The sequence below is a fragment of the Leptinotarsa decemlineata genome, unplaced genomic scaffold, assembly GCF_025532065.1.
Source record: "Leptinotarsa decemlineata unplaced genomic scaffold, Ldec_3_MD MMD2_tig00026336_RagTag_RagTag, whole genome shotgun sequence".
NCBI classification, from domain to species: domain Eukaryota; kingdom Metazoa; phylum Arthropoda; class Insecta; order Coleoptera; family Chrysomelidae; genus Leptinotarsa; species Leptinotarsa decemlineata.
In genome coordinates this window covers 6,010,257-6,022,277 of record NW_027412692.1, presented here as the reverse complement: position 1 = coordinate 6,022,277, position 12,021 = coordinate 6,010,257, and the positions used below count along the sequence as shown (strand labels likewise).

The following is a 12,021-nucleotide window of genomic DNA, read 5'->3' as shown; positions in this document are numbered from 1 at the left end:
CATCAAAGCAAGAATCGCCTCAGAACAATTTCAGGGCTACCCAATGAATATTATCCATTGAGAATATATTTGAACAAAATGAAGCTGTACAACAGAAACCTTCGCTATTAGTGATGAAGGAAAATAGGTAGTTGGTTATATTTTGAAAAAATACGGAGAAAAATGCAAGAAATGCACACAGTCGCACTACTCCTAAGTAGTAGATGAAATTAGTTCTCAATACGAGTCATTACGTTAGGTAGTTCATCTCTATTATATATTGCTAACTCAGTTAGCGAAATGCGGGTCAAGAGATGGTTAGGTTATATTAGGTCGAAAGTGAGTGGGTTTATTCTACACTCCACCGCAACCCGCAAGGGTTTATTGTGGCTCACACCTATTCAAACTCGACCAAATAAACCCAGCTTCTTAACGAAGCCGATTAGTTCATATGGTGAGTGATCTTTCAGGTCAGATGGTAAGAGTGTGGCTCTGCCAAACTCTGAAAACCTGATTCGGTCCGCAACAGGGCAAACACAAAGTATATGCTTTGCTGCTTCATTATTTTCCAAAACAGAGGCGACACACACTGTCTTCCGATAGTTCGAGTCTCTGCATATGATAGTTCAGAGGACAGTGACCTAAGAGGAGGCCTGTTAGACATCGTAGTTCATACCTACCATAGTCCAACAACTGTTTGGTTTCAAGTTCCGAAGGGTGAACTGATTCCTTGGAGAGCCTATCCTGGAAGATTTTGCCAGAAGTTTTCAAATCTTCTTGCCATCCAGGTGTTCAATGTTTGTTTCGTAAAAACTAAAGTAACGACAATGGAAAGATAGTTCTGGTGCGGGAAAATCGTGTTCATTCGATTATTGTTTATCATATAATCTCCCACTGTTCACAACGAATGAGTACACCAATCCAACTTCTAAATGAGTGAATGATTTTTACTCCATATTCGTTAAAAATGCATACTTACTTCATTCATGGCCTTTTTTCTTGTTTTTTTCGCCGAAGTCTGAATGAGTGAACGATTTCTTTTCCATATTGATTGAAAAAAAGCATATTTACTTCATTTATAGTCTTTCTTTCTTTTCTTTTCCTTGAAGTCTGCAGCTTCATGTGCAACACTACTTCATGTGCTTATTACGTTTTTCTCCCATTTTTTTGATAACATCCTTTCCAACAATCTTGTTACCTGTACTAGTTTGCAGAGGTCCCATGCTGGATTTACGTCATATTCTTTCGGACCCTATTTGGGTTGTTCATAAATTGTTTGTCTCCTGTGATCCTAATTTTGAGGTTAGGCACCAGAGTCGGGAGCTTTCGTCTGTGAGCGGATTTATCAATTGCAAGCTGAGCTTCAGCTAGGAGCAGTCCGATGACCGATATGAAATAATGAAATCTAGGAACTCGAAGAAGAAGAATAGTACTCTAATAGCGTAAACTTGCCATTAGGTACTCGCTCGAATGATTTGCCACACTTCGGTTCGTATCGAGAAACTTCTTTCTTAATAGTGATCACATTTCTGGAATAAACTATTATATTCTTAATTTTTACAAGATAATGTATGATCCAATTAAGAGGTAACCACAAGGAGAGTTCAAAAAACGCCATGAAATTATTCTACTGGCACAAATGATGAATAAATTCCTCGTCTATATCGATCAGCCGGTGGCTATTGTACGGCTGATTATCGATGATTAGTCAGGTGTGGTATGTACAGTGGACAGTGAGAACCGCACTTGGCTTCGCAGACTCAAGTTCTTACGTGCTTTCTCTGACCCACAAATCGCTCGTGTAGCCGTGACTTTTGAATGAATACAAAAAATTACTTTCTCCGATTCTGAATACGATGAGATTCGTTGTACAAGCAGAACCGTACTCGACAGTATTCTGATGAAACTTGTGGACTTCAGATTTAAATTGTAATAGATGTTAGATGAGTTCAACTAAGAAGAAGAAGAAGAAGAACTCAGGTAAAACTCAACAACATTTAAGTAGTAGATAGTAGAGTGTTTATGGACACTCTATCTCTGAACACGTAACGAATACCGTTTTACCAGTATAGTAAGAAGTGAGTTGAGCAGGGTCAACTAACTTCTGAACACGTAACAGCACACCTGGATGATGACAAATGAGATTTTGTCGAAACGTCGGTGAAATTAGAGATAATATCACATACACGGATCAAATACCCGGAAAAACCAGTTCAGCATAGTCCTATCCGTGAAAACTTCAGATTTAACATTCGATACCTTAACGGGGAGATGAGGTCATTTAAGGAGAAGAAGAACTCAGGTAAAACTCAACATAGTCCTATCCGTGAAAACTTCAGATTTAATATATATATATATATATATATATATATATATATATATATATATATATATATATATATATATTGTATATATATATATATATATATCCGCCACCTGGAATCTGGCGATTTGTTTTTGAAGTAATTTTCCGTATATCATCTCAGTCCTGACCTGACCTCTATTAATAACACTGGATCAAGTAACGGGTAGTGGTAAATAACAACATCGTTTTACTTTTGGAAGTAAAGGCCAAGTTTGGTTCCATTTATGTGAACTCCGACGCGTTATATAACACCGTGCTGAGGTTACGTTCCGACGACAGATAATGACGTATGTTCGTGTGAGTAGGAAGTTCATTTGAATATTTTTACAATTAGAATAGAATGCACGGAAGAAAAAAATACAGTGCGTTTCAGTTAATGCGACCCATCCTGTATGAGTCATTTGATATTGAGACTGATACATGTCAATTTTAGTTTCCAGTTTTGAATATTTTCCTATCGATACCTTACTATAAACTGCAGTAGTCAAAGACCAACAAATAATGTGATCATTGAACTGATATATTTTTTGAAAAAAGGGTTTATTTGCTGCAACATGACAGAAATTGGCATACTTTTCTTAAAAAAATCAAAGTGGGCCTTTTCAAATTATTCAAAAAATCTCTATGATTTCGAAAAAAAAAACAATTTTGGTTCAATACCGTCATGTTGTAGATCAAATTCTTTCAAGAGTTGAAGAAAATGAGACTAGTTTGAAGTGAAAGTCTGAAAGAACCCAAGATCTGGATTTTTTATATTTTTCGTGAATACTATTAAAGATCCCAAACTTATAAAAATGCAACAGGTAATGGTCCAGGTCATTATGCTGCAGGTCTTTTTACTGTTTTTCGGGTATGTAACCTTCCACAATCTGAAGAGTAAACAAAGCTAAATCAGTAGAGAATTTGCAGGAGTGTAATTAAGGGTAAACTGAATAGGTCACCCCGAAAAGTTACTGCGTGAAGAGTCCAATTAGTCATTAACTTGTCGTATTCATAAATTTTGCCTACAAGTTGAAAAGAAAATTCTTTACTTAGCTTTCTTCGACATGTCGTGAAACAATCTTGTTCTGTTTTCAAATCCTAAAATTCACTTTGAAACTTTCGCCTCAAATTGTACATAGCTTCAATACTTTTGAAATACGTCAAAGGAATGAAATGTCCAGTGTCATATGCGCTAGTCTACATGAATACATATACTAGACGTGTTTTCGAAAATTCAGTTGAGGTTCATATATCCATCTTAACAATAGCCACCAGGTGAGATCCATTTTCACAGAGCTATTTGAAATGCACCTGCCAAAATAATATAAGTGGATTCTTTGAGTTTTATTATTTTTTTATAAATTTTTTTGGTGATAATTTTTTTTGCACTCCATTTTAAAGCTTGATTACCAGATGATTTTAGAATATGCTCCTCTATCCCCGATCCTATCCTATCCCCGACACGATGAACGTTGTTCACAGTTGGTGCCTGAGGGAGCAGATGTCTGTCAACCTCAGCAAAACTTTGATAATCCCCTTCACCAGGAGGAGAAAATTGTACGATCTAACGCCACTTTTCATCAATGGGGAGGTCATTTCATTTAGAATGGAGGTGAAATAACTTGGCATTGTCTTTGATAAAAACTCACCTGGAACGCCTACTTGGAAAAAGTTTCACACAAACCCAGACTGTCCCTATGGACATGTCGAAGGATTTGTGGTAAATCTTGGAGTTTAGGTCCCAAACAAATCCATTGGATTTATGTGATATTATGCTGCAATTTCTTGGTGGCCGAAGACTTTACAGAAAACAGCCTGATCTCTCTGGCTTACAGAGACAGGCTTGTCACTGCATTTGAAAATTGCGCTCGGAAGACATAGTGTTTTGTCAAATGAAGAGGCAATCACCTTCGAGAACAATTATTTTGCACAGAAAAACGCCGTGTACTATTTGGACGGGTTAAAGAGATGAGAGCATCGCTGGGAGAAGGTTATTAGGTCGGAAACTTTTCAAACCACCCTCGTATATGTATAACCGATACGTCTCAATTTCTGACATTTCAGCAGATTCAGCTGTTAATTTTTCAGATTGTGGAATGTTATATACCAAAAAAACACTAACAAGTATTGAGTCCTCCACAAAAAATTGTTTTTCAAAGAATAAAATATTGCCATTATTCCAAAATGTAAAGGTGCTTCTAAACATATAGGCCAACTATACATATTTTGTCAGTCCTTATACTACAAATCCGGTAACTTCAGAGTTATTTTATAAAACATATTAACTATCAAGTGAAATATCATTTGAATATCATTTCAATAAAAATGTCATATCTTAGAGGCATAAAATAATATTCTGTGGGTTGTCTTGTAGTTGTTGAAAAGAAGAGTTTGGAATGTTGAACGATTTTAAATGACAGGAATTCACTTTCACTTCCTGATCGCAGGCGTAACAGTCTGACTCTTACTAGTGTTATAGATGAGAGAGTAAGTAATCGTCACATAGGAAAGGGAAATCTAATATACCAGGTCAATCAAACTGAACGTAACAATTGTAAGTTGAAGAGAGAAAACTTTTCAAAAGCTTTTTAAGATAGTTACCTACACATAATAAGGTTCAAAAATTTCGAAGAATTATAAAAATAATAATAAATGGGCTTTATTCATTGACATACATTGTTTATAAAGAAGGAGTAAATACAAAAATCAATGAAAGGGTGAAGTTCAGCCGAAGGATGTTTTACAACTTAACCTAGGGCATGTGTTATATAGAAATATGAAAATAATTACCCAGTATACATTGGTAAGTGAGTACTTCATTAATATTTGTGAAACTAAGAAAAAAAACAAAGGTTATAAATTCCAAATTCAAAATTAAAAATCTATTTAGCTTAAATAAGGTAAAATATATAGCAAAACATACACAAAAGTGAGACAAAGGGAAAACCATATGAGCAAGGCATGACATGAATTTATTATCTATCCAGAAGACTTCAGATACGTTTCCAACTTTTTCTTGAAATTATATATGGAGTAGTGTCTAAATTCACTGATTGGGTTGTAAATAAAACTACGAGAAAAGCAGGCTGTCGAGTGTTTTGGAATAATAAAAGTGTGACGGTTTCGTGTCCTCGACTTATTCTGAGATTTGAAATTTTTATATATTTCGCAAATATAATTTGGCTTTTTGTAAATGAAAAATTTATGTGTATTGACGAGTAGGTGAAATTGCCAGGTTTTTGCAATCGGTAACCAACTTGACTCTTCGAACTTGGGGGATATACGGTCGAATTTTCTCACACCATAAGAAAGACGAATGCAATTGTTTTGTATTTATTGCAAGCGATTTACATCAGTTTGTATATAAGAATTCGCCACTTGATATAAACTGGAGGTGTAAAAGTTCCTTCAAAACGAACGTTTATACTAAGGATATTTATTCTACATGAAAAAAAATGTGTTTCAGAGGTAAGGTGGGTTTTTTGAGCTGATAATTTCGTGAAACAGACAAGACAAATGCAATAATCTGCACCTTGCCATAATCAGCCATTTATGCTCATTCAGTTTCGGATATCTTTGACATCTAAACATGGCTAGCACCAGCGAATCGCAGATAATTGATTCAAGTTCCATATTTAGGAATTGCCTATTAGCATATACCTATTTTCTTCAAGTTCATGAATGATATTTGGCAAATATAACAGATTTGAATATCAGTTTATCATCCGTAAATAATCCCAAATTGCGGGAGCATCTTACCTGTGAGATTTCTTTATTTTTGACGCATACTTTTACTTTTACCCAATTAGTCCAATTAGCATTAACTTGTCGAATTCATACAGTTCACACACAAAACAATAACAAACATTGATGTCTCCATAAAAATGTATTTCAAATACAAACAGTTCACACACAAAACAATAACAAACATTGATGTCTCCATAAAAATGTATTTCAAATAATAAATAAAACATCTAAGAGTGGTATCTAGTCGTTGTTCCCATAGGCATAGGAATGTAGCAGTCGGATGAAAACGATCTGTATCTGTATCTGTAGAGTAGGGAGGGTGAGTGTAAGCCCACGCACTTAGGCCACATGTAACCCATTGTACATCCTCCCGAGGAGTTGTCCTCCTAGGTCGTCGTCCATCCTGTCCTTTCCAGGAAGGTGGACTGGTCGCTGGAAGACATCTCCTTTATATCGGCAGGTGTAGGCCAAGACTCGCCGAAGACACACTCTCTTATTGACGATAACTCCGGGCACTCGCACAGGACATGCCTGACAGTCTTATCTTCCTGTTCACACATCCTACATAGAGGTGTGTCCACTAGCCCCATATTATGTAGGTGTTTCCTTAGCTGACAGTGGCCAGTCAGAAATCCTACTGTAAGGCGTAGATTTTTCCTGGTCATCGCCAGATATTTCTTCGGCGCCAGCTTCCCAGGGTCGCCCAAGGTGATCCTGGCAAGATTATATCCTTTGATTTCATCCCATCTCTTTGAAGATTGAGCATGGGTGTAACATTTGACTAGTTCCGCAATTGTCGAAGTCATCAGGCCGTGGGTGCCACTGGGTCCTAAAATTCTTAGTCCAGCCGCTTCCTTGGCTAAAGAGTCGGCAATGCGATTACCTTTACTCCTGTCGTGCCCTTTAACCCACCTCAGGATAATGTTATTATCTACCGAGGCTTTGGCTAAATCTTGGTGGCACTTTAGTGCTAGCCCTGAAGTAACACGCTGTCTGTTCAAGGCTGATAGTGCTTGTCTGCTATCAGTGCAGATTGTTATGTTTTTGCAAGAAATTCTTTTCTTGTTTATTTCTTTTGTGGCGATTGAGATACCAGCCAGTTCTGTTTGGACCACGCTGGTATTTCTTCCCATTCCCCACTTAATCCTTAGGCTTAGTGATCTGGAGTACACTCCACATCCTGAGCCTTCTTTGGTTTTTGAGCCATCTGTATAAATCCGTATTGCATTTGTAGCATCTGACTCTGTGTTCTGCTTAATTTGTATTTTGTAGGGTTTATTAAACACAAACTTGGGTTCAATTGCATCACTTGTTGCCTGCAGCAGAGGTTGCGCAGTAAGCGCTTCCCGCTATAGGCCCAGCCTCAATTGACCCATTCCTACTTCGAGGTTTACACCAGCCGTGCGCAATCGTACCATGGCCATTAACGCAACCTCCTTAACGTACAGAGGGGTCAGACCCGTGATTAATTCCATTGCCGCGGTTGGTGTTGTTCTCATGGCTCCTGTGATGTTTAAACAAGCCAGTCGCTGTATTTGATATAACTTTTGGATGGCCGTCGCTTGTAGAACTTTCGGTCCCCATGCAAGGGCTCCATACGTTAACATACGTCTTATTATTGCAGGGTAGATCCAGGCGACTACACGGGGTGAAAGACCCCATGCGCGTCCCACAGTCCTTCGACATTGCTCATAAGCCACGTATGCTCTTTTTGCTCTACTCTGTAGATGAGAGTTCCATGTTAGCTTCTTGTCGAGGATAGTACCAAGGTATTTCACCTCTTCAGAGAAGTTTAGTTTGCTTTTGAAGATTTCGGGAGGTTTTAAGCCCGTTAAACTTCTTTTCCTGGTGAAAAGGACCATCTCAGTCTTCTTGGGATTGATCGACAGTGAGTGTTCCTTACACTATGTTTCTATTAATTTGAGCCCATCCTGCGCTCTATTGCACAGTGTGTTTACAAATTTGTCGGTCTGCAAGATAACTATGTCATCTGCGTATGCAATTGTGTAGAATTCATTTTTGTTAAGGTGATTAATAAGGGTATCCAGAACTATGTTCCAGAGAAGGGGTGATAAGACCCGTCCCTGTGGACATCCCCTCATGACCAGTCCTTTTACTGTGATGTCTTCTACATTAATACTTATTGCTCTGCTAGAGAGTATCTGGAGTATCCATTCTCCTACTACCAAGGGTACATTCCTGGAGTGTAGTTGCTGGGTAATTGTTGGAAAAGATGTTTTATCAAACGCTCCCTCGATATCTATGAATATACCTAGGGTGGATTCTTTGTTGTCCAATGATCTCTCGATTCTGCCAACCACATGGCGAAGGGCTGAATCAGTAGACCTTCCCGGGGTATATGCTTGCTGATTTGGATGAAGTGGGTTGTTAACAAGTACTTCATCTCTTATATACCGCTCACATAGCCTCTCCATGGTTTTTAAGAAAAAAGATGTGAGACTAATCGGTCGGAATACTTTTGGTAGGGTGTAGTCCATCCTACCTGGTTTGGGTATAAATACTACTCTTACTTCTCTCCACTTACTGATAATATACCTCAGAGCTAGAGAGGCTCTGAATATTTCAACCAGGTGTGGCATAAGAGTATCCAGTCCCCACTGAAGCAGGGCTGGTCTTATACCGTCAGGCCCTGGTGACTTGAAGGGGGAAAAGCCCGATATAACCCATCTTATTTTGTCCTCATCAATTACTGTACTAGCATATTGCCAGTCATATTATGAGGGTGTTATTGGTACATCCGTCCAGTTTGCCGTTCCAGGAAAGACAGAACCTGGGAAGTGAGTTTCCATAAGAATCTCAGCACTCTCCTGAAGGTTGGCGGCTTTGTCGCCATTTTCCCTCGTCAGGATGCCGATAGTCTTATGGTGGTCATTTGAGAGTGCCTTCTGTAGCCTAGAAGCTAGTGGAAAGTCTTCAACAGCCTCACAATAGGCTCTCCAGGCTTCTCTTTGTTTTCGTCTGCAGACTTTTTTGAACTCTCTGAGGTTGGCTTGATATATAACCCAGTCCTCTTCGAGTCTTGTACGTTTTGCCTTGTTAAAGGTCGTTCTCGCTGTCTTCCTGAGGTGTTTCAATTCAGGGCACCACCATGTGTTGATTGTGCCATGCGTTTGAACCATCCTCATCGGACAGGATTCCTTATAGGCAGTGTCTATTTTGTTGTGGATAGATACTGTGTACCTCTCCAGTTCTTCATTGAAAACGATATACAATTATTATTGAAATGGAATTCGAAGTGAAAGGTAATGAAGAGTTCTAACTCTAAAGATGAAGTTTCAACTATTCTGTATGTGAAATACTTCAAGATGGAACAAGTATAACAAAATACTTTAATGAAATGATTAAAAACACTTTTGTCTAATTACCACTAGTTGATTTTATTTATACGACCGGTTTCGGGTTTAACCCCATTGTCAAGTGTAAATGGTAATGGGGTTAAACCTGAAACTTCACTATCCAAACTTCAAATATTGAACACAGAAAATGCACGTCAAATAGACGAAGTCAATCAGTTTCAACCTATTCGATCCACACAAATGATCACTTACGAGACATACTGTTCAAATTGAATGTCTGCAGCCGTTTATAGTAATCGGAATGTTGTTGATAGGTACCAACGGAATAGTTAGATTTTTTACTGCTTGGTAGGTCCAGTGTAGTACGCTATACTTTTATTTCGTCTACGTTAATAATTTTAAAATTACCAAAATTGTTAAATGTCGAAACTATATCTTAAAATTAGTCCAAAGAATAGTTCCTTATTGTTTTTCCGCATGTTCAATAAACACCGTGTATAATAGTTCAGAAGTTATATCAGTTTGTTTCTCCTTGAATAATCAACTGGCTACTATCGTGTGTAAAATAAAAAAAGTTCAATGGTAGAGTCTAATGAACGAAGGAAAACTGAAGTCGTAGACACTGTGTACGCATGAGAAGTGAAAGCCAGCAATAATTAATCTCCAAATAGCGTTAGTCTGACATTTCAAAAATTCATATCGTCATGTTAATCAATAAAAAAAGAATGGAAGTAGTGTAAAAGAAAACTGATGTTGGAGTTATCTCTTGTCCAGGTTTTAGACTATTGTCTTTTATTTCAAGAAATCAGTGTAATGTTATTGACGAAAAAAAGTATTGTTTTAGATTCGACGGAATATAATACTTATATATTTGTCGCAGGTTTCATCCAGACGTCCAAATAGTAGTTTCTCATCACCTACAAGAAGCCATGGATGCTGTGAAAATGAGGGACTGCTCCAAATTCTCATGCAACAAGAAAATCCCGTTTCCTGCTCCGGCGGCGTGAAAGGCATTGTTATTCAACACTAAATGACTAATTTATTATTATAGTAGGAAAACAAAATCCATGACAGATTGGGTGATTTTGAGAAGAGAAAATATTCAAAGGATATTTTGTGCAGTAGTTTCCTGTGAAACATTTATACCTATCGATGTTACCTTTACTAACGGATGTATATAGTTTATTAATCAACATGGGCGATACGGAAATCGTCAAATTTTGAAAAATAGCTCCAGTGATTTATTGTATATAGGAAAATATTTATTTATAAGAGTCCGATGAGATATTGAAAATTATATATAATAATTGTTATTGTACAGTTTGAAATTATGTATCTGTATAGTTGACTAATTGAAATGTTAAGATTACTTCGAAGTTTGAGAAATACATTGATTATGACAAAAAAAATTGTGAATTGACAATTGAATATAACCGACTGAGGAATATTTATAAGGTTCAATCGGTACTCTTCTTATTAAATAAATAAAGTGAGTTTTCAGTAAGTTCTTTAATTGTATTAGTACCTAATTGTTCTTTACATTGTGCATTTTCGAAAAGTTCTGTAACCTTTTTCCTGCCAATAATTTCTTGTCCCTATGAAAACATTTCTAAAGCACTTTTTTACGCAGAATGGTGTAAAAACTTATAGTTCCGAATGACATCAATAGTTATTGATGGAAAACTATTTTTTCAAGAAACATCCTGTATATTTCTGCATATTTCAATATAGCTAAAAATTACCTTTCCAAGAATGTTTTGCTAGAGTCATTTTTGAAACACAGACCATTCAGGCTTTGGACGACGAGGCGATAGAACAAGACGGAGCTTCGCCTCACAACACCAAGGACCCAACCGTTGGCCGGCCAGGTCACCGGACCTAACGCCTACGGACTTTTACCTCTGGAGAAGATTTGAAGATCTTATTTTTGAATTGCTCACTAATTTATATACGAATTGGAAGCGGCAGTGATGCAAAGTTTTGCTCCTCTCACTCCTATTGAACTAATTAATTCGGCAAAACACGTTCAGAAAAGGTGTCCATTGTGTGGAAGAAGCTGATGGACATTTCGAACACCTTCTCTACCGAAATATATTTCATTGTTCTCAATCATTATTATTATTATTGTGGAAGTTTCATTTGTTAGTAATGAATATAGTATGAATTGTTATTGATTTTATTGAAACTATGCGTTTTAATTACTACTGTGAAAAGCCACTACTGAACAATTTTTGTCTGTTTCATTGCCGCGTCGCGTCGTCCAAAACCTTTTTGATCAAAGTGTGCGTTTCAAAGTCTACATGAAAATAACTAAAAGCTCTGCATTTCTAAGATGACTTAGGCAAAACATCAAGTGTGCAACATTTCTGGAAATGTAATTTTATGCTCTATTGAAACATGCAGGAATATACAGGGTGTCTCATTGAAAAATAGTTTTCCATCAATAACTATTGATATCTCATTTGAAAAAATTAGTTTTTTAGACCATTGAATTCTACCTGAAAATGTGCTTTGGGAATGTTTTCATACATAGAAACAAGAAATTTTTGGCAGAGAAAAGGGTACAGAAACTTTTCAAAAATACTCATTTTTGAAAAGTATGCTGTGACTCAACGATGGTGAATATCGATA

The 12,021-nt window shown here is 37.1% G+C and overlaps 2 protein-coding genes across 3 annotated transcripts in view; both read left to right on the top strand.

Annotated features, from left to right (window-relative positions):
- The window catches only part of LOC111517848 (uncharacterized), a 57,917-nt gene extending 47,020 nt beyond the window's left edge, over window positions 1-10,897 (top strand). For both annotated transcript variants that reach the window (XM_023174135.2, XM_074183180.1), the window contains exon 7: window positions 10,271-10,897. In XM_023174135.2, coding sequence (XP_023029903.2) covers window positions 10,271-10,397 — 127 coding nt within the window. In that variant the 3' untranslated portion in view covers window positions 10,398-10,897. The remainder of the gene's footprint in view (window positions 1-10,270) is intronic.
- The window catches only part of LOC141485751 (uncharacterized), a 198,978-nt gene that overhangs the window by 32,505 nt on the left and 154,452 nt on the right, over window positions 1-12,021 (top strand). The window lies entirely within an intron of this gene.